Source organism: Capra hircus, chromosome 2, assembly GCF_001704415.2.
Source record: "Capra hircus breed San Clemente chromosome 2, ASM170441v1, whole genome shotgun sequence".
Lineage (NCBI taxonomy): Eukaryota > Metazoa > Chordata > Mammalia > Artiodactyla > Bovidae > Capra > Capra hircus.
In genome coordinates, this window is record NC_030809.1 from 110,751,429 (window position 1) to 110,773,536 (window position 22,108).

The following is a 22,108-nucleotide window of genomic DNA, read 5'->3' on the forward strand; positions in this document are numbered from 1 at the left end:
GAGTAAGATACCACTAGTAGTCACTTCTTTTTTTGGAAGTGTTAAATAGTACAGCAAGTTTGTTGGTTTTTTAATAGTTTTTTTTATTGAAGTATGGTTAATTTACAATGTTGTGTTAGGTCAAGTGTACAGTAAAGTGACTCTATCTTATGTATATACATATATCTTATATATACACACACACATATATATTCTTTTTCAGATTATTTTCCATTATAGTTTATTGTAAGATATTGAGTATAGTTTGCTATACAGTAGGTTCTTATCTATTTCAAATTTCTATGTCCATGAGTCTTTCTATTTCATAAATAAGTTCATTAATATCTATTTCATATATAAGTTCATTTTAGATTCCACGTATAAGAAATAGCATATGATGTTTGTCTTTCTCTGACTCACTTCACTCAGTATGATAATACCTAGGCCATCCATGCTGCTGCAGCTGGCATTATTTCATCCCTTTTTATAGTGAAGTAGTATTCTTTGCGTGTATATACGCCACATCTTCATCCATTCTTCTATTGGTGGCCATTTAGGTTGCCTCCATGTCTTAGCTATTGTGAAGAGGGATGGTATAAACATTGGGGTACATACATCTTTTTGAATTAGAGTTTCCTCCAGGAGTGGAATTGCTGGATCATATGGCAACTTTATTTTTATTTTTTTGAGGAATCTCCCTACTGTTCTCCATAGTAGCTGTATCAATTTACATCCCCACAAACAGTGTAGGAGTGCCCCCTTTCCTCCATACCCTCTCTAGTGTTTATTGTTTGTAGACTTTTTAATGATGACCTTTCTGATTGGTGTGAGGCTATACCCATTGTAGTTTGATTTGCATTTCTCTAATGATTAATGATGTTGAGTACCTTTTCATGTATATGTTGGAAAGGAAGGCAGATATCAGGAGGTCAATATTGTTCTTACTGAACTAATTACTGGCCCTACCAGCACCTTTCATCTTCAAAGAGCCCACAAGTAATAATTAACCAAAGGACTCATTCCCTAAAATTAGACACCATAAAATTACTAGAAGGACTCAGATGGAGGAGACAGTTGAAAGAAGTAACCTGGGAAAGCTTTAAGCGAGTTCTTTTATCTGTTAAAACACACACACACACACACACACACACATACATGTTGCAGGTTATCTCAAGTAATAGAAGTATTAGTTTAAAATACTTGTGGTAATAAGATGATGAAATGTGAAAGAAATACAAGAGCTTTAGTACATTTGGGGCCTTATTATTGAAATTGTTTGCTGGGAAGATCACACCCAGCTCTAAAGGTTCTTCTTTGACAAAGGTGCAAAGACAATTTGATGGAGAAAGGATTCTCTTTTTAACACGATTCTGGGACAATTGAACGTTCCTAAGCAAAAGAAATAAGCCTCAACACACACCTTATACAAAAATGAACTTACAATGCATCATCAACCTAACTATAAGGTGGAAAACTATAAAACTTCAAGAAGAAAACATAGGAGAAAATCTATGTGACCTTGCATTTCCATGTTGAAAGCAAACTCTGTGAAAAAAAATGATGAATTGGACTTTGTAAAATTAAAAATGTTTGTTTTTTTTCATAGACAACTGTTAAGAGAATGAAAAGACAAGTCAAATCTGGGTGTAAGTCACATATTTTGTAAGGTTTCAAATCCAAAAGACATAAAGAACACTTCAAGCTCAATGATATGAAAATAAATGTAAAAATGGATAAAATATCTGAACACTTTGACAAGAAAGAGATATGGGTGGCATATAAGTATGCGAAAAGACATTCAGTTGCATTCAGTTCAGTTCAGTCACTCAGTCGTGTCCGACTCTTTGTGACCCTATGAATCGCAGCACGCCAGGCCTCCCTGTCCATCACCAACTCCTGGAGTTCACTCAGACTCGCGTCCATCGAGTCATTGATGCCATCCAGCCATCTCAGTTGCATTAGAGAAATGCTAATGAAAACCACAATCAGATACCACGACATACCCAATAGAATGGTTAAAATCCCAAAGCGGACAATACCAAATGCTGGTGTGAATGCAGAGCAATAGGAATGCACATTCACTGCTGGTGGGAATACAGACATTTTGGAAAACAATTTGGCAGTTTCTTATAAAGTTAAACAAAAATTTACCATGAGGTGTTTCCTCAAGCGAATTAAAAATTTGTATTCACAGAGAACCTATATATGAATGTTCATAGCAGCTTTTTGATACTCACCAAAATCTGGAACCAACCAAAGTGTTTCTTGACAGGTAAATGGAAAAACAAATGATGGTACATCCATATAATGAAATACTATTCTATAATTAAAAGGAGTGGGCTACTGAGTCATGTAACATGCATGAATATTAAATGAGTTTTTCTTTTTTAAAAAAATATTTGTATGTATTTATTTGGCTGCACCAAGTCTTTCTTGTTTGTGGCATGGGGGATCTTTAGTTGCATCATACCAGCTCTCAGTTATGGCATGCATACGTGCTAAGTTGCTTCAGTTGTGTCCAACTCTTTGCAAGACTGTAGACTGTAGCCGGCAAGGCTCCTCTGTCCAAGGGATTCTCCAGGCAAGAATACTGGAGTGGGTTGCCATGCCCTCCTCCAGGGGATCTTCCTGACCCAAGGATCAAACCCACTTCTCTTGTTTCCTGCATTGGTAGATGGGTTCTTTACCACTAGCCCCAGCTGGGAAGCCCTTAGTTGCAGCATGTGGGATCTAGTTCCCCAACCAGGGATCCAGTGCTCACCCCTTGCATTGGGAGCATGGAATCTTAGCCAGTGGACCACCAGGGAAGTCCTCTTAAGTGCATTTTTCTAAATGAATAAAACTAGACCCAATAGTCTACAAATTGTGTAATTCCATTCATATGCCATTCTGGGAAGTGCAAAACTATAAGGATGGAAAACAGATTAATGGTTGCCAAGGGGGAATGGCTTATCACAAAGGGGCCATGTAAGGGACGTTTTAAAGTGATAGAAGTGTTCTGTATGGTAGTAGGGTGTTGGATACATGCATTTGTAAAAATTCATAGAAATATACATCACAAAGAGCAAATTATACTGTGTGCAAATGAAAAGAAAATCATGATGGATCTAGGATCCCAGCCTGGGACTAATGAATCTAACTGTATTGCACAGGGGAAGATTACCATATATCTTCACTTTGTTGAAGGGGGTCAGGGGGCAGAGGAGCTGACCAAAGTAACTTTGGGAAATGGTGTTTTGACTGGAAACTGTAAAGCAAAAGATAAAAAACTGTATGTAAATACAATACTGTAGTCGATAAATAGTTTCTCACAGGAGTCCATGTTAACAATTATGAATCTACCTTGAGTATGTACTCAAGTTGAAAAAGTGAGTAAGGAGTAAATAAATGATAGGTAATAGAAGATAGGTTTCTCACTGTCAGGGACAGAAGTTACAAATAAACATAGGGCAAGTGCCGGAATGAATCCTGTAGTGCTCAATTCGAGTTGGAGACAGTGTGAACTCATATTTAGTTTAATATACACAGATAGAGAAATAGAGAAATGTTATAAATATGTGTATACACTTAGATCAGTATATAGCAACATGTTTTCTGGCTCTGTCTGCTGAGGAGATCAAAGAGTGGTGACACTTTGATAGCAAACAGAATACCCAGCACCCGCATCTTGGTTTCTAAATACCATTTTCCACTTAAAGGCATCAGAGCCCCTTGGAGGAATGGCTGAGTCTAGGACTGAAACAGGAAAAATACAAGATAAGCCTGGAGCATTTTGTAGCCATAAAGTACAGAAATGCTCGAGTAACAAAAGAATGGCTGCACAACACTGTGACTGTACTTGATACCACTGAGCTTCACACTTAGAAATGCTGAAGATGGTAAATTTTAGGTTATTTGTATTTTAACACACACACAAAAGCCTGTCAAAGGGATACAGAGGCCAACCCAAAAGCGGTCCCACAATTTGAACAAAAAAAATATACCATTTTGCTTTCCTACCAGCATTGAATAACATGGTACTGGATTATAGTCAAAGAATACAATAAATATACATGAGCCTAATCATTTTATATAAGTAAAATGATTAAATAAAAAAATAGGAGAGAAAAGGCAAAATTTCTTACAGAAGAATTCCAAATTATTTGTATATTCCCCCCATCTAGGAGGTGGAACTGAAGGGTAAGCTAGACTTAGTAACTTGCTTCCAGGGGAAAGGGAAAAATAAGAACTTCACTATTAAGGCAGATAGCATCTTAACAAAGGGATCAAAGTTAACATCACCAGTAATGCCATTGCTATAGTGAATGATGCAATGATGTAATGATATGATGTAATTAAAAGGGCACTTCACCTCTTGGTCTTGCTCCCCAAATTCCATAAACCAAGTCTAACCATGAAAAAAACATTGTTGTTGTTCAGTCGCTAAGCTGTGTGGGCCTCTTTGTGGCCCCATGGACTATAGCACTTCAGGTTTCCTGTCTTCCACTGTCTCCTGGAGTTTGCTCAAGAAAACATTAGAGATACCCAAATGCATGCATATTTTGCAAAGTACCTGACTAGTGCTCTTTTTTTTTGGCTGCACTGGGTCTTAGTTGTGGCATGTGAACAATCATCTTTACTTCAGCATGCAGAATCTTCAGTTGTGGCACTCAGTTATAGCACATGGGATATGGCTCCCTGACCAGGGATCAAACTTGGGCCTCCTGCATTGAGAGTGTGGAGTCTTAGCCACTGGACCACCAGGAGGTCCCTGACCAGTGTTCTTTGAAACTGTCAAAGGCAAAGACCTCATGGAGTTTACATTCTAATATGCAAATAAGCATACATTGAGAGGAGGTCTCTGCTTATATTTCTCAGCTTCCAGTGCCCAAAGAGAAAATCTATTGACCTAGCTAGTCACCATCAACTGTTATTTGTTTTTTAGGATAAGGAGGTGGGTGGGTGGAGGCAGAGCTTTTCTTAATAGCCACCCCACAGGTTATTGGTTAGTGCAGTTGTTGGTTGCTGGTAAGTCAGGGGGTCCCCTCCACTCCAGTTAGCTATGACTGGGGTTCTAAGTCATATAACATGACCCCTCCTGAGGTTTGCTCCTTCAGCAAAACAGTCCAGGTCAGGAAAAGGTTATAGATGAAGGAGGCCCTGCTATTTGACTATGCAGAGTGGTTGCCCTCCAAATGCCCTAGGAGCCAACGTTTCCCAGAATAGTCTGGAGGCAAAAATATTAGGCTGTACTAGCCAATATGTCACAAATAACCCTTCTATCATGAACTGCTTATTTATGGAAACTCAGAGTTAATGAAACCCAGAATAGACACACAAATTGCATCTCAGATGCTTTTTCTTCCAGAAAAATAGATTTCATCTTATTTGATTTCTTTTAGTCTGTAGATATTTGCTTTTGTTGGGCTTTATTTTTCTGTTGCCTGTGATGTTTCAAAATACCAACTTGCCTGCAGCAGATTCCTACTTCAATTGAGACTGATTTGGACAATAATCTCCCAAGTGTTCCCTTCCATCATGACATCAATTTATATTAGCTTTGGCAATATCCTTGGGATTTTATTCTCTGCCCTCTGAACATACTTCCCCAAGTAAAAGAGGAAAATGAATGGCACTAGGAAAATAGGAGCAACGGTTATCACATATTCTCAGGTCCGAATCTGGGGAGCCTTGCACCTCACCCTCTACCAGTTGCCGCTAAAGAAATAATACAGGGTTTGATGAGACACAAACAGGAAGAGCAGAGGTAACTTATTAATTGATCCTGAAAAGGAAAGGTTTGGAAACTCTTCATCACGCACTTTCAAATCAACGAACAATACTACCATGTTCCCAACGCTCAAACAAGAACTGGGAGTCTTAAAAGGGAAAAATATGATCCTCAGTCTGAGTGAATAGACTATAAATGGTGGAAAAAAGCCTGGTGGTGTGATGATGCTGCCAGAAATGAAGGGAGTAACTACTCCAGGAACTCAGGGCACGGAAAAGAGTCATACTGAATTTAAGGGTAAATCAGTGACATTTGAGATGGGTCTTAAGGGATTAGTTAGAATTTTTTGAAATAGAAAATGTGGAAAACAGCATCTCAGATGTATGGATGAGCTTGAATAAAGTCAAGAAGGTAAAACACTAAATGATCTGTATGGGAAACAGCAGGTAGTCACTCGTAGCGCTGAGACATATTACAGCTCTAAGGAAGGGTGGAAGTTGCCCATGGGCTACCTTGGGTCTCCATGAACCATGGCTTCATGCTGGACGTCTGGGAAACAAATATTTTGACCATTGAACATAGCAATAACTTAGTACCTCACCCCTAAGAGGATTATAATTGCCAAGCAGAAAAAGAAAATAATCATCAAATCTAGTTCTTATAATGACTCCCTTGCGTTAGTTTCATTAATTTGCTGAATTAGCTGACAAACACTCTGCTGAATATTAGGAACACAGAGCTGACTTCACTCCCTTTCCTGTCCTTGAGGAGCCTAATAACTGGAGATTTCATTTCTTTATGTATGTACTGGTTTCCTAAAAACCTGGTATTGGTCTATTGACATCAAAGAAAGAAATATTATTTTTGTTTTTTTATTTTAAATACTTTTGTTACAAAAGGAGTCCATGAGCATTTTAGAATGTAGAACCAGCCCAAACAAAAAAGAAAACATCTCTGTCACTGCCCAGAGATCACCACTCTTACCCTTGGTTGGTATCATGCCACATTTTTATGTGGATATTATATATTAACATGTATTTTATTTACAAAAATGTTTTCATATTGTTTATAGGCATATTCTGTCTTATAACCTGTTTTTTTTTTCAGTCAATAATTTCCACTTTTCCATGACAGTAAATGCTTTTCTTCAAACAGTATTCACATTTTCCCAATTAAGCCCAAAATGTCTTTTACAGCAGATTTCTCCAAATCAGCCCCCAACTCATCACCTTTCACTACACCTTTCATTACCTTTCCTGGTTATTTCCTTCATATCTCTTAACCCAGCATAAACCCTTTCTTTAAAAAAAAAAAATTTATTACTTTGTTTTGGCTGTGCTGGGTCTTCGTTGCTGTGTGCAGGCTTTCTCTAGTTGCTGCGAACAGGGGCTACTCTCTAGTTGCAGTGCACAGGCTTATCCTTACAGTGGCTTCGCTTCTTGCGGAGTGTGGGCTGTAGGTCATGGGGGCTTCCGTAGTTGTGGCACGTGGGCTTAATTGCCGAAGGCATGTGGACTCTTCCTGGACTAGGGATGGAACCCACGACCCCTGCATTGGCAGGTGGATTCTTAACCACTGGATCCTCAGGGAAGTCTTAAACCCTTTCTTATTATTCGACTTGATGAGAAGAACTGGCTAGCTGTTCCAGAGAATAGCCATTTTCTTTTCTTTCTTTTTTTTTTTTTTGGCGTGCCTCCTTCCTTGTGAATTCATTTTACTTGCTCTCCTATTCTCTTTATTCCTGTAAACAGAAACAGGAAGATCTAACTAAAGGCGTGAGATGAGCAAGTAAACCTTTTGGGCTGGAATACTTCATGGGTACTTCACGTTGCTTCATATTAGAATGCCTTTGTTCTGATACCTGGTTGATCTTCCATCGCTGATGGTCAGATTGGCCCGTGGGCAGTAACTGGGGATTTGGGGGGCGGGGGGAAGGGATAAAAGGAGGAACAGAATAGGAAAAGTGCGACAACTACCTAAAGGAAGTGGAATGGGGACCTCAGCCGGCAGCGCAACGCCAAGGTCATCCAGCTGGGTTTCCCACACTGGCATCGCTCAGGTTGTGACCGACTGATCTTATTTTCACAATGAGAGAAGGCAAAAAAGAAAAACAAAAAGAGAACTTTGATGGGTCCTCCATGACTCTCTAGGACAGGTGTTTTATAAAGGGAACATTTTCCTTTCTAAAACTGAGCTGAGCTGGGCGGACGCGGTAGTCCACTCACGGAGAGCCACTACCAGGACCCTTTGTATAACCCGGAGACATGACCTACAAGTTTAGAAACCCCGCGAATAGGGAGCTCCCTGTGTTTGCATCGGGCCCTATTCTTTTCAGCAGGAGCCCCTTTCCGGCCTCTGGCCACCAGGGGGAGCTACAGTCGAGCAACTGTTCTTCAGGAACAACGGGAACGCGTCTAGATGAATCTTGTCAAGCCAAGGGACCCGTAGCAAGCAAGGTATCGAGGCCGGATGAACCGTGTTTCTACTCTCTCGCGAGCATAAGTAGGCCTCACCCCGCCCTCCGCTCCAGGCTTTCCTCCTTCCCGGCCCGCGTGGCGCCTCAGACCCCTCCCGGGGGCTCGCGGCAGGTGGCGCTGTCTGCGACGTCGCAGCGGCCCTGGCTGCCGCGGTGACCATCTCCCAGCGGGCAGTGCGGCCCGGCTCTCCGGAGGCAGCGAGTGCCACGTCCCAAGTGCTACGCGGAGGAGCGGAGCGGACGGCGCGCGGGGGGCGGGGAGCAGCGCGGAACCCGGCCCGACTACACTGATCGCCCGCCGCCATGGGCTCCTCGCAGAGCGTCGAGATCCCTGGCGGGGGCACGGAAGGCTACCACGTCCTGCGGGTAAGGGCTTCGACAGCGGCCGGGGGGCGGCGGGCAGGAGGCGGGGCCCGGCCGCGGGGAGGCGGAGGCCCCGACGGACTTCTTCCCGGGGCAGCCAGGCCCGACCCCGTGAAGGAGCGGTGGTCCAGGGCGCATCGTTGGACAAGGCCGGCTCGGGCGGCCGCTCGCATCCTGCCTCCCTGGAGCGCCCGGGGTCCGCCGCTTTGGGAGGACGGGCTGGAAACCGAGGAGGCAGCAGGCGACTGGGCCGGGGGTGGCCCAGGCGAGAGGGCAACCCTGACTCCTTTTTCTCTTCGCGGCCTTCTCAGCCCCCTCCCCTTTATTCTTAGCTCTCAAAGTTGGGGAAGGCTCGGGGGGGGGGGGGTGGTGGGAGGAGCACAGACTGCAAAAGAGATGATGGTGAAGGTAGCATTTCAATTCTCCAAGAAAAGGAAACCTGGCACCCGCAGACTAGAGGTGGGGGGTGAGACGGCCCGTGTTAATTCACCTCGGCGCTGCCTGGATGTCCGGAAAAGCCAGTTAGGCAACGAAACGAATTGCCTAGAAGTGGGTTTAACGGACTTAAACCTACTTGATTTTCACTGGATTTCTCTCCCTCCTGTGTCGCTGTTGACCTTCCCAACCCTCCTCTTCCACATTTCCTGGCGGGGGCAACTTCCGTTCTCCTTTTTCCTAAGGCTGCTCAGGGTGTAGTGCATTTTAAGATTTAGATCCACCGTGTAAAAGGTAATGGAAAGGAACTTAAAGAAAAAAAAATCCAGGTAAGTAAAGGAAAGCAAGTTCAATCACCAGGATGCAGAGAAACAGTATTTCGAAAGGCGTTTGCTCAGGCCCAGCTATGAACAGCCTGGATTGTACAGAGCTGATCCTTTCCTCAAGGAGTTGGGAGTCCTTTCCTCAAGGAAGTGGCAGTGTTGGTGGTGTGCTGTGACACCTGCGTGAGTGATAACATGATGGACTGTTAACGAAGTGGCCCCAATCCGTGGTGCTATTTCAGGACATAATAGAGTGTAAATAGATGTTAGCTCCTGAGCTCCTCACAGGCAAGAGCGTTTTCACTGAAAGTGGGAAAGTGCACTTCCTAGTGCTGCGCTCATCTTCTGCCTTCGGTCCCATGTTTCAGGTGAGAGAACGAACATCTCTTAAACTAAATTACCAGACATCTGCCTAATGGGGCTGTGATCAATCACCTCTCTGATTTTCAGGATTATCACAGGTAGTTGTCCCTCCATTCTGCTAAAAATTCCTCTTGAAGCCACACTCCGGGTGTGTGGAAAGGATAATTTTCCCAGAAAATAAAGGGAATCTATATATAAATCATAATACCTTCCTGTTCCGTTTAGCTAAGCCAATCCCCAGCTGCCACACTGATGGGGGAAATGCAGGGAGAATTGTCAGATCCCAGATGTGAAGTGAAAGTTAGTGGCAGTGTTTGCCTTTGTATTTTCCGGTTTGATTCCTACCTCTCTGCTGTGGCGTGTGTTATCCAGTATTACAAGCTGATTGTGGCTGTGAATCCTTGGGGATTCATGGTATTTTTATCATAACGTGTTCTAGGTAAAGCACAGTATTAATGAATGTTAAAAGTCTGTACGAAAGCTGTGCACATCAAAAGGATTCCAGTTCGGTGACTTCTGTTAATGACTGTGGGATGTTAAACAAGTTGGAATGCTGTGGTTTTTTTTTTTTAACATAGGTGCATCTCAGTAAATCAGCACTCATATTCAGTACTGCAGATGCTATTAATCTATAAATCTGGTTTTTAGAATTAGTAGGGACAACCTTAGTTTCCAGTCTGTATCTGGAGTATAAATGTTGCAAAAGATGAATTCTTCTTTCATTTGAGTTTTATTAGAGGGAGCTTTAAAAATAGTAATGATCATCTACTCTAGGAGAATTTTTTAAATGTTTCAGAGTTCCTAACCCACTCTGCCCCATTCTGTAATAGGTTTCTTTATCTTTGTTTTTAGAGGAGGAAAGTACTATGTTAAATCTCAACATATAAAAATCTTATTTCCATTTGTTATTGCCTAAATTATGGTTGTATATTCTGTCTCTGGATTAGTGAGCTTGTAAACCAGAGTAAATATGACAGGATAATCATGGAATAAAATCACCCGTGTTTAATAAGTTCTAGAATGGTTTAATTAAAACCTAGTTTTCTTTAGTAATTCTTTGGCTGTTTTCTTGCTAGTGATAAAAACTTGTGTAAGTGTGTTTTGAAATACCAGTTTATAATGCACACATATCCATTGCTAGTTATTATGTTATTTTTAAATTGTATTCCTATAATTCATAGATTGAACTTCCTGTTTTTTCCATTATTTTTCTAGATCCGTTGTTAGATTCTGCTTTAAAAAAATACTTAGGAGACAACTTTGAAGTGATTCCAGATTTTCTGCTATCAATAATTTACTTTTTATCTGTTATGTATTAATGCACATTTTCATGTGTGATCGTATTACATACCCAACTCTCCATACTTAACCTAGAAGTGACCGATACAGTTTATGTATCCTTTCAAAAGTGTTTTATGCATGTAAAAGAATCCACACCCCACCCCCAACTTTTAACTTTGTTTTCGTTTATAACTGTTAGAATCACATGATACATACTGTTAAACACCCTGGCCTTCTTAATTTGGAAGAGCATGGTCTCTGTCTTTCCCTAGCAGCACACAGAGATCAGCTTCTCACTTTCTCTTAGCTCCTTAGTGAATCTGTTATAATATAGTTTGGTTAAGCACCACCCCCTGGTGTTAGACACTTAGTTTTTCTAGTCTTTTGTTGTTACAGGTATTTATCTACAACCTTTTATCTTCACTGAATTGTATTTCCCCATATTAGTGAATTCTAATGTCTATTTATATGAACATTGGTCTCTATTTTAATAAATTACTGCATTGTTTTCTGATTATCAGCACATGTTTATTAGAAATCATTTGGATAAGTTCAAAAAGTTTAACAAAGAACCTCAATTACCTGTAATCTTACCATCTAAAGGTAACTACTGTTAAAATTTTTTCCTATCCTTTTTTTTTTCCTGTGACTAATGTTGCCCCTTAGTCACGTTTCACAAAGATTTTCAGTAATTTAACATATTTAAGTATATTACAGTATGGCCAAAAGTTATCATAGGATGTTAGCTTTACAGCTTATCCAACAGCTGAGGAGCTGTTAAATAAATTAGGGCCTAACTGCAGATTGGAATGCTATGCATTCAGTGAAAACTATGTTTCAAAACACTCTGGGTTCATAGGTGTGCCTTCACGTATATGTATGTGCATATACATTCAAGTGCCCAGGAAAATGGAAAGCTAAAAAGCCAGGATATTAACAGGATAATTGGTGGATGGCAACATTTTTATTCGTTTAATTTATTTTCCCAATATCTTCACAGTGACTGAAATATTTATATATTTTTTAAAAATATAGTTATAAAAATTATTTTTTTAAAGTGGACTACTAGTGGAAGATTTTAAAATTTCCTGAGAAGCTTCCTTTTAAAAAATAACATTACAAAAAAAAACTTTAAAAAAAATTTTTTTTTTTTTTCAATAACGTTACAGGAAAATTTCCTGGCAGACTTCATAAGCCACGTGGTAAGCCCAAAAGAAAAAGAAAAGAAAAATAACATTATATTTTGGATTTCCATATGGATTGGGTCCGATTCTGTGTTCACCATGCATACCACTTTTATTCCCATTCTCTAATCCTAACATAAAGCAGGAGAAATGTTAGCCAGGACTTCTCAGCCTTGTAAGAAGTTACTACAGTTGAAGTAACTGTATTTAATAGAGAATTCTTGCCTACATTTTCTGTTATCAAGTGAAACCATCAAGGCCATTTTCAAAATTTTTGGAGTTGCCTTATGGGTGCCCCTTATAAGATGTTTCTAAATTAAAATATTCAAATTAATTCCACTCTGCACTTCATACTCTTTGAAATGGGGGATATCTGAGGACATTCTGGAGCTGGTGTTCACAACAGTATGGGGACATGGAAAATGTCATGTTCACTATTCCTTATAATTTCCTCTGAGAGAGATTTTGAGATGATGGAAGTTTTGAAGGAAAGGCCATTGAGATGAATTGCGTCTCCAGTGTAGTAACAGGCCTTTATCATCTGAGCCATTTGCTGCATACTGGGCAGTATTAGGTATTCTCCTTAGAGGATAAAGGGACAGTAAGTGAAATTATTTCTATAGAAAACAATACCAAGACCATATCTACTGTTATATAGATGTGCTCTTTCTTAATGGTACCTAAGTAATCTACATTAAATCCTGCAAGATTTCAACTTCATTCTTATTTTGAGAAAATGAAATCCCATTATTTGGTAGTCATAATTTTTTTTATTCTAACGCAGTGTTTAACTTTTTTAACTCATACCCCTATTTGAAAAACATAAAAATCTCACTATTAGCCCCTTCTCTTTTCACTCACTCTGAAAACAATGGGTGCAAAAAGAAAACAGTGGGTTATCTGATATTTTCTAAATATGATCTTTATAATTGAAAAAGTTTTATAAGCACCATTTAAAGATTCTAACCTGCTCCCCAAATTGACCTCTGCTAATAAAAGGCTATGAATTGTTTCAAACGTATTTTGCTTTCAGATGTAGAATCTGAACACTTCATTTATTACAGATGCTTTATCTGGGCTTCTTTGGTGACACTAGTGGTGAGGAACCCAACATAAGAGATGCTGGTTCGATCCCTGGGCCAGGAAGATCCTCTGAAGAAGGAATGGCAGCCCACTCCAGTATTCCTGCCTGGGAAATTCCACGGCCAGAGGAGCCTGGCGGGCTGCAGTTTACGGGGCCACAGAGTCAGACACAGCTGAGTGACTGAGCGCAGGCACCCAGGAGTGTTTCATTTGTTGTATGAAATACAGTGTAGGTGAACCTTAGGACTCTTTCAGGAATTGTCAGTATCTTTGAACATAAACTTTTTCCAATATTAATAAGCCTCAAACAAATTAGTGCGGTCACGTTGTTTGTATACCCTTAATACATTTTTTATGATGAAGAGTATTCTTAGGTATGGACTTAAGGATCCTCGTTTGGAGAGACCTGCTCTTGGTGGGTGATTATGGTTTCCGGCTCTGGTCATTAAGGAGTAACCTACACAAAACTGGCCTTAGTGGCTTTCCGGGTCAAATATTGACAGGGCTTTTTAATAATTACTGTGATATTTTTGTAAGAATTGAACTTAGAAAAACCACTAACATCAGTACATTCATTTTGTTGGCTTTAATATTCTACCAAAATTGTTAATTACATTGCTTGATTCACTAGTAAAATATCAGTTAACAATCTAAGTAGAAAATATCCATGAAGATTGGATATGTGCTTTAGAATCTGACTGTAGCTTGCCTTGGGAGTTGTAGATTATCAAGTAAGATGATTTTTTCCGCACAATATATGCAGAACCAAAGGAGTTACTCTGGGAGACTGTGTACTTCCTTTTGACACTGCATATAAATTTACTACCGCATTAAGAGGATGGTGCTTGTGGGTGTGTTTTTTTTAAGCACCAGTGAGAAAGCATTTAAGCACATTTTCAGCAACAAAGAACCTTGTGGACATGGATAGATACATTAAGAAACTATCATAACCAACTATTGGAAACCACCGTCATGAATCACTAGATTCTAGTGTCATTCCATCAATTCATTGTTTTTCCTTGGACAAATTGTTGGACTTCTTTGAGCTTTGTTCTTTTTATCTGAAAAGTGGGGAGAGTAGGAATGCCTCCTCCAGAAGTAATGCCTTTTTTAAAAAACTAAAAGCTACATCAGATAGCGTATAAGAAAATACTTTGGAAAAACATTGAGCACATTGTTTATTAAAACTGTGCTGTCCACCACCTCATTGGTTATTCCGAAGATTAAATGGCATATTCCATGTAAAGCACTTAACATAGGGTCTGGAATGTGATTAAAAACTCGATAAATGTCAGCTGGTGCCTTTATGAGCATTTACATTATTTTGTCACCCATTGAGAACCACTACTGTAGTGACAATACTGTTAAAATAAACTTATAAATATTTTAAATAGTATTTCCACTTAGTCACTCAGCAGCTACTTTTGGTCTGTGTACCTAACCATGTACTTTAATGCTGTTATAAGTTTTGGATCAGATCTGACCCATTAATTGTATAAATATGCTTAATTTTTGAAGATCCTCGTTTCTGAGGAGATTTTATATCTGTGTGTTAAAAGACAGATGAGTGCCAGTGTTCTTTTCATTGCTTTGCTATTTTTTGTTACTGAACACGTGAACTAAAATGACTAAAAGTCTGTATGATTAAAACGATCTTGTTGAGTTTGATCTACTCTATAGAATCAATAGATAGCTTAGCAAAAGACTTCTTTCTTGCTGAGTCATTAGATCTTAAAAACTATCTAGCCAGTCTCCTCACTGTACAGCTAAGGAAAAGGAACAGGAGAGATTATTGCCTGAGGTCACAAAGCAAGTTTTCTTTCCCTAAGAAACAAGTACCTGAGTTGGTATTTGAAGAGTATAAAATGAGGTGGCAGGTTGTCCGAATTTTAGTTTCTTTTGGAGCAGACTGATTTCTTTTAAAATCGTTTTTCTAACCTACAGATCTATTCTAGAAAGCTATTATGTAATGATGGGCTTTTACTTCATTTAGTTATCCAAATTTCATTTCTAATTGCTCCATATGTTACAAGTGATAGAGTCAGAATCAGGAGAGCAAAATCTTTTGAGTTATTTTGGTAGAACATGTGAGAAGAAATGCTTTAACAGGTGAGCCTTGCACTCTTCTAGTCTGTTTCAAAACTGTTTGCCACACAGTTGGGAGTGTGTGCACGGGTGTTCACTCACTGGAGTCGTGTCTGACTCCTTGCAGCCCCATGGACTGCAGCCCACCAGGCTCCTTTGGCCATGGAATTCTCCAGGCAAGAGGACTGGAGTGGGGGTTGCCATGCCCTCTTCCAGGGGATCTTCCTGATGCAGAGATCGAACCCACATTTCCTACATACCAGCCAGAAGCTTGGATATCTTTTCATGTAAGCTTATAAAACAGCTTGTCTGGTGATATCCTGTGTTCAGAAAGTAGCGTGTGGTTCCCTTTCCTTACTTTGAGGTATGAGTTCTGTACCCTTTAGATGAAGTACACAAGTAAAGAGATGAATACTTCACTAGAAATCAACCCAGCATGGAACGATGAGGTCTGTACACAAAGAAGTCATTCACAAAGATCACATACTGCATGATTTTATGTGAGATGTCCAGAATAGGCAAATCCATGGAAACAGGAACTAGGATACTGGTTAGTTACCAGGGGCTGGGGCAGTGAGGAGCAGCTGTTTAGTGGGCACAGACTCTCTTCCTGGGGTGACCTTACTGAGGCATGAGTTTTGGTACTTCTCTATTTTGACATTTGTCAGTTCGGTCATGATTCACTAAATCGATCTCAGAATCCACTGAAACTGCCTGCAGTGATTGAGTGAATCCACATTAGGGATTATTTATGTATAGTTGGTAATTCAGAATCCAGCTTCCAATCACTGCTGCTAATTTATTTTTATGTAGTAGAGATGTCTGGCCCTTCACCATGCAGTTTCTGTCATAAACTCACTTTTTGCTTCTTGGAAGACTATAAAATGTGTAGCAAATGCCATTTGCTTAATGTAGCTGTGTTTTCTAGAGAGCTTGTGGAGGAGTGTTTCTTTTATGTTGTGAAGAAGAACGAGTGTTAGAGCAAGTTACTTTGTGGCCTTTTCATTGGCTGCTGAGTCCTTTTAGACTTAGTCGCTGGCTTCAAACTGTGTCCCTTGTAGGTGAGGTGTTAGGTATATGTTCTTAAGATTGTGGTGATTTCATTTCTACTTTTTGGATAGAAGGACCATATCTTAAAACTTTTTATACGTAAGTGTACTGCTTGATGAATTTTCAGAAACAACACACTCGTGTAACCAGCATTCTTTCCCTTTCTGGTCACACCCTTCAGTTCAGTTCAGTTGAGCCGCTCAGTCGTGTTCGACTCTTTGCGACCCCATGGACTGCAGCACGCCAGGCCTCCCTGTCCATCACCAACTCCCAGAGTTTACTCAGAGTCATGTCCATTGAGTCGGTGATGCCATCCAGCCATCTCATCCTCTGTCGTCCCCTTCTCCTCCTGCCCCCAATCCCTCCCAGCATCAGGGTCTTTTCCAATAAGTCAGTTTTTCGCATTGGGTGACCAAAGGATTGGAGTTTCAGCTTCAACATCAGTCCTTCCAATGAATATTCAGGACTGATTTCTTTTAGAATGGACTGGTTGGATTTCCTTGCAGTCCAAAGGACTCTTTATGAGTCTTCTCGAACGCCACAGTTCAACAGCAACAGTTCTTCGGCACTCAGCTTTCTTTATAGTCCAACTCTCACATCCATACATGACTACTGGAAAAACCATAGCCTTGAGTAGTCAGACCATTGTTGGCAAAGTAATGTCTCTGCTTTTTAATATGCTCTCTGGGTTGGCCATAATTTTTCTTCCAAGGAGCAAGCGTCTTTTAATTTCATTGCTGCGGTCACAATCTGCAGTGATTTTGGAGCCCCAGAAAATGAAATCTGACAGTTTCCACGTTCTCCCCACCTGTTTGCCATGAAGTGATAGGACCAGATGCTGTGACCTTTGTTTTTTGAATGTTGAGTTTTAAGCCAGCTTTTTCACTCTCCTCTTTCACCTTCACAAAGAGGTGAGAGTTCCCTCTTCACTTTCTGCCATTAAAGTATCATCTGCATATCTTAAGTTGTTATTTCTCCTGGCTGTCTTGATTCCAGCTTGTGATTAATCTGGCCTGGCGTTTTGCATGATGTACTTTGCATGTAAGTTAAATAAGCAGGGTGATGATATACAGCCTTGATGTACTCCTTTCCCAATTTTGAACCAGTCCATTGTTCTTTTGTTTAGTATCTGCTAAAACCTTTTCTCCATTTCTTTAAGTTGTCTGTCTTCTTTTTTAAAGATTTATTGAGCTTATAACTTACATACCAACATACATAAATCATGTTTTAAACTTTACAGTACAGTGGTTGTTTAGTATATTCACAGAGTTGTGCAACCATCATTAGTATCTTCATTCAGGACCTTTTTCTCACCCCAGAAAGAAACTCCATACCCATTAGCAGCTGCTCTCTGTTCCCCCTGCTCCCATCCCCTGGTCACTAGTAATCTCCTTTCTGTGGATTTGCCTATTCTAGACATTTCTTATAAATGGAATTACATATTATATGGTCTTTGTGACTAGCTTCTTTCACTTAGCGCAGTGTTTTCAAGGTTCACTCATGTCTTAGCATGTGTTAATACTTAATTTCTTTTTATTGCCAAATAATATTCCATTCTGTAAGTGTACCACATTTAGTTTATTCATTCATCAGTTGAAGGACATTTGGCTTATTATCACTTTCTGGCTATTATAAATAGCACAGATATGAAATTTGTGTGCAGGTTTTTACATAGACATGCTTATTTCTCTTGGTTATATACGTAGAAATGAAATTGCTAGGTCATGCAGTGACTCTGTATTTTACATTTTGAGGATCTGCAAAACTGTTTCCCACAGAGGCTGCACCATTTTACATTTCCACCATCAGTGTATGAGGATTCTAGTTTCTCTACATCCTTACCAATCCTTGTTATTGTCTTTTTACTTCAGCAGTTTTTATGAATGTGATGTGGTGTCTTATTGTGGTTTCACTCTTCCTTTTTGATTTGCAGTAGTTTTGGATTTGTTGTAAATGCAATTCCTTTGTTGAATACATAGCATATCTTTTCACTCTTAATTGTGTCTTTGATGAGCAGAAATTCATAGTTTCAGTAAAGTTTGTCAAGTTTAAAAAAAAAATCATGGTTAGCTTTTTGTGTTCGGGTTAAGAAGCCTTCACACTTGATGATCCAAAAGATGTTCTCTTGTTTTTCTCTAAACGCTTCTTTGTTTTACCTTTTATATTGAGATCTGCTATCCATACGGAACTGATTTTTGAAAGACAACATTAAAAAAATGATTTGTCTCCTCTTCTTAGCTAACTAGTGTTCTGTGTCTTTTCCTGCCTTTTTTTTTAAAGGAGTGAGAATTAATACAAAAGAAAAATAATGCAGTGTCCAGGAATTAGTAGCTTATAAAAATTTGCCTTCAGGTGATGGTTTGTGGAGGTAGGAAGTTGAACTTAAGATTTGTATGACTCTTTATCATATGTCAGAGACTTCACTAGGCATTTCATGAAGTTAAGCTCATTCAAAATCTACAGTGTTCTTCTAAAGTAGATGGTGTTATCTCTTCCTGGCAAATGAGAAAATTGAGACCCAGGATGGTAAACTTTTCCTAGCTCAAAAAGCTATTAAGTAGGCAAAACATGACTCAAAATCAAGAGGGTTTTGCTCTAAAACTCTTTTATCTTTTCACTGTACATTTTTTGAAAGTCATATAAAATCTTAATTATTAAACTTTCAGATTTAATTTATCCATTTTAAACTTCCGTGATATTTGGCCCATGGTATTTAGCCCATGAGGCCAGGTATATGTATTTTTTCTTTTCTTTTCTTTTTTCTTTTGTAATTAAGATGGTTCAGGAAGCTGGTGATGAATCAACAGTCAAGAGATCTCTCATAGGAGACAAGGTAGTGGAATGATAATCTGATGCTTGAGAGATTAGATGCCTGAAAGATTCTCATTAGTGGATAATATTTCCAGAGAAACTTGCCTGTGTGGATGTTTAATTTGCAGTGTTCTAGAGTTTATTTTCCATGCTATAAAATGTAGGAAGTTCTGTTTTAAAGAATTAGGGTCAAAGAGAGCATTTTTTAGGGCTCCCTCTGCTGGCTTCCTAGCCATAGTTAAGTAAGATACCTCATTGCCAGAGTTGTACTGGTACTAACAATGTAAATAAATTTAGGAAAGAAATTAATTCAAGGTCCATTAGAAACAGATTGATGTTTGTCGCAGATGAAAATGAAAAATAGAGAAAGGATTATCTTGGTTTATTTATGTTAGAATCCAAATTTAGCTATTGAATCTTTTGAATTCTGGGGAAGAATAATCCTAATGGTGTGGGAGACTTTCCATTTCAAACAGATAGTGGTACAACTTGATACTTGGAGGGTGGCATGATAAGAATCAGTGTGTGGGATCACCTATCTAGGCTGATGACATTACAAAGATATTGGTAAAGGTAAACTGTTGGCAGCCTCAGTGGAGAAGTCTGAAATTGATCAATGGACTATTTGGTTTCTTAAAAAAAAAATGGTAATTTGGGAACTTCTGAATGAGAGAATTATTTGATTAGGTGTGGACCCTATTACATGAGAAATTCCTCTCTGAGGGGGCTTCTAGGGTTTGCAGTAGCTATCTGCTTTTCCCACCTCAGGCATTTCACACCTAACTGATAGGAACCTAACAGACAGGCATTTACACCTAGAGGCTCGTGACCTTTGCCAGCTAGCTGACTCAACCTCTCTGTTCTTACAGCAGCTCTAGGCAGCCACCCTTTTCCTTTTTGAGCTGCCATTTAAGGAGAAATCTGTGTGCCATTTTGGGTTCTAGACATTTTGCTTGTTAATATATGGAATATAAAATAGGCCCCATTTAAGAAAAGGGTATAAAGAAAATAAGCAGATATGTATTGATTATTAGAACCAACACCTTTAAATAATAAATCCTTTTGATATTTAACTTGTTTAATTTATAAAAATGGTTTTAGTCCCACATTTGCGGGAAATTTTACATAAAGCAAGATCAGTTTTAGTAAGTTAAACATTGAGCCATTTTTATAACAAACTATTCCTTACTATGACAAATGAAGAAAATCTAGTTTTTACTTCTTTGGAGGCAATAATAGTATAATTTGGCTTTAAATGAATAAAAGGTAGCATTAATCCAAAAATAATGAATGTATCATCAGTTCAAGATTAAGTCTCATTTGTGAAGTCTGGTATTAGAAGGACATATTCTGGGAACAACTTGGGTTCTGTTTTGAAAGTATTCAAATGATTTGTCACCGTGTGAATAGCTGCAGATTTGTGTGTGGATGGATGTGAATCTTTTATTTGCATTAGCCTCAGAATTGATTGTTAAAACTGTTTGGGCTATTACAGAGGATCAGCCTACAAATATCAATGTAAACTCTTTTCAAGGGATAGTTTTGACAGTATTTAGTAACATCAAGCAGAATAAAAATTCCTTAAAACATGATGAAAATATTTTAGAGGAAATGCAAAATTGTTTCTATTAACTTTTTGCTCTTTTGTCCTATCACTGCCATTACTAGCTCCTGATATTTGTGTTATTGCAAATTTAGGAAGTTTAATAGTTTATTTTAATGCATTTCAAATTTGAGATGCTAAACATTTGAGTTGGTGAAAAGCTAGGTAAATCTTAAATCTTCCAAGTAAAATCCTCTGTAAGTTTAGCTCCATTCTTTCTTTCCATCCTTCTTACTGGACTAATGGTTAATAAGATATACTTTTGAGTTTCATCCCTACCATTTCCCTACTTTGACACTATAGGCAAGTCATAAATGGTTTCTTCACCTGTAAAATAAAAGAATTGCAAAAATCCATTATTTTAACACTTTATTTGGGTCCTAGAGACACCCTTTAGAATCTGATGAAAGCCTGAAAGCTGCTGATTCGCACAAAATGTTGCACAGAGTTTATTTCTGTCCCCTGCCACCTGTTGTCTCTAGCTAGCTACATTATCCTCATTTTTCATACTTCTTCTGGGTTTTTACTCATATTGTTCTTTCAGCTTTCAGGTGTTTTTTCTCATCCCTCTTATCCTTCCTTAGTTCTACCTTCCTTTTAAAGCACAATTCAGATGTCATTTTTTTCCCTAGGAAACTTCTTCACTCAGATTTAATCTCGCCCTTAGAACTTTGTGCCTGTAACTCAAACTGTTTGCTTTCGTATCACAGTTATTAGAGGTCTGTGTGTCCTCCATCTCCCCCTCTTCTTGCCTGTTACTCAGCAGATTATAATGTTTTCCTAACAGCAGCTGTGTTCCTACATTAGTTTTGTAACCAAATGGTACCTTGCTAGTAGTAGTCATGGGATAAATAGAATAAATTAATTTGAATTTGCCACTTAGTTGTAATGATTAACTGTCTGCTATGTCATGTGCTAGATGCTGGGAGGATTGTCTCCTCCCACCCCCTAAAAAGTGGAAAGTAGTGTGAAATAGCACCAGAGGGAAAACCTCATATATGAGATGAATTTAAAGAATGAATAGAATTTAGGGAGCTGCAGGGGCATTATCTGGAAGATAAAAGAAATGAGAAAACTAGTGAGTACCTATATTTCCTCATAAATGAGATTAATCTGTTTTAACTGAAGTGATAGATATTAAACTTTAGCTTTTAATTCATAATTAAGCTTTGTATTTTTCATTTTTGTTTTCACAGGTACAAGAAAATTCCCCAGGACATAGAGCTGGACTGGAGCCATTCTTTGATTTTATTGTTTCTATTAATGGTTCAAGATTAGTAAGTTCAGCCTTTTGTAGTTTCACCTATGATATTTTGTCATCTTTTGAAAATAGAGTTTTTCAGATTATCTGAGATGAATATT

General features: G+C 39.0%; 1 protein-coding gene across 1 annotated transcript in view; it reads left to right on the top strand.

The window, feature by feature from the left end:
• Positions 8,194-22,108, top strand: part of GORASP2 (golgi reassembly stacking protein 2) — a 30,774-nt gene continuing 16,859 nt past the window's right edge. Inside the window, exons 1-2 of the mRNA XM_018064501.1 lie at positions 8,194-8,531; positions 21,943-22,023. Of these exons, the coding sequence (XP_017919990.1) occupies positions 8,469-8,531; positions 21,943-22,023 (144 nt within the window). The 5' untranslated portion in view covers positions 8,194-8,468. The remainder of the gene's footprint in view (positions 8,532-21,942; positions 22,024-22,108) is intronic.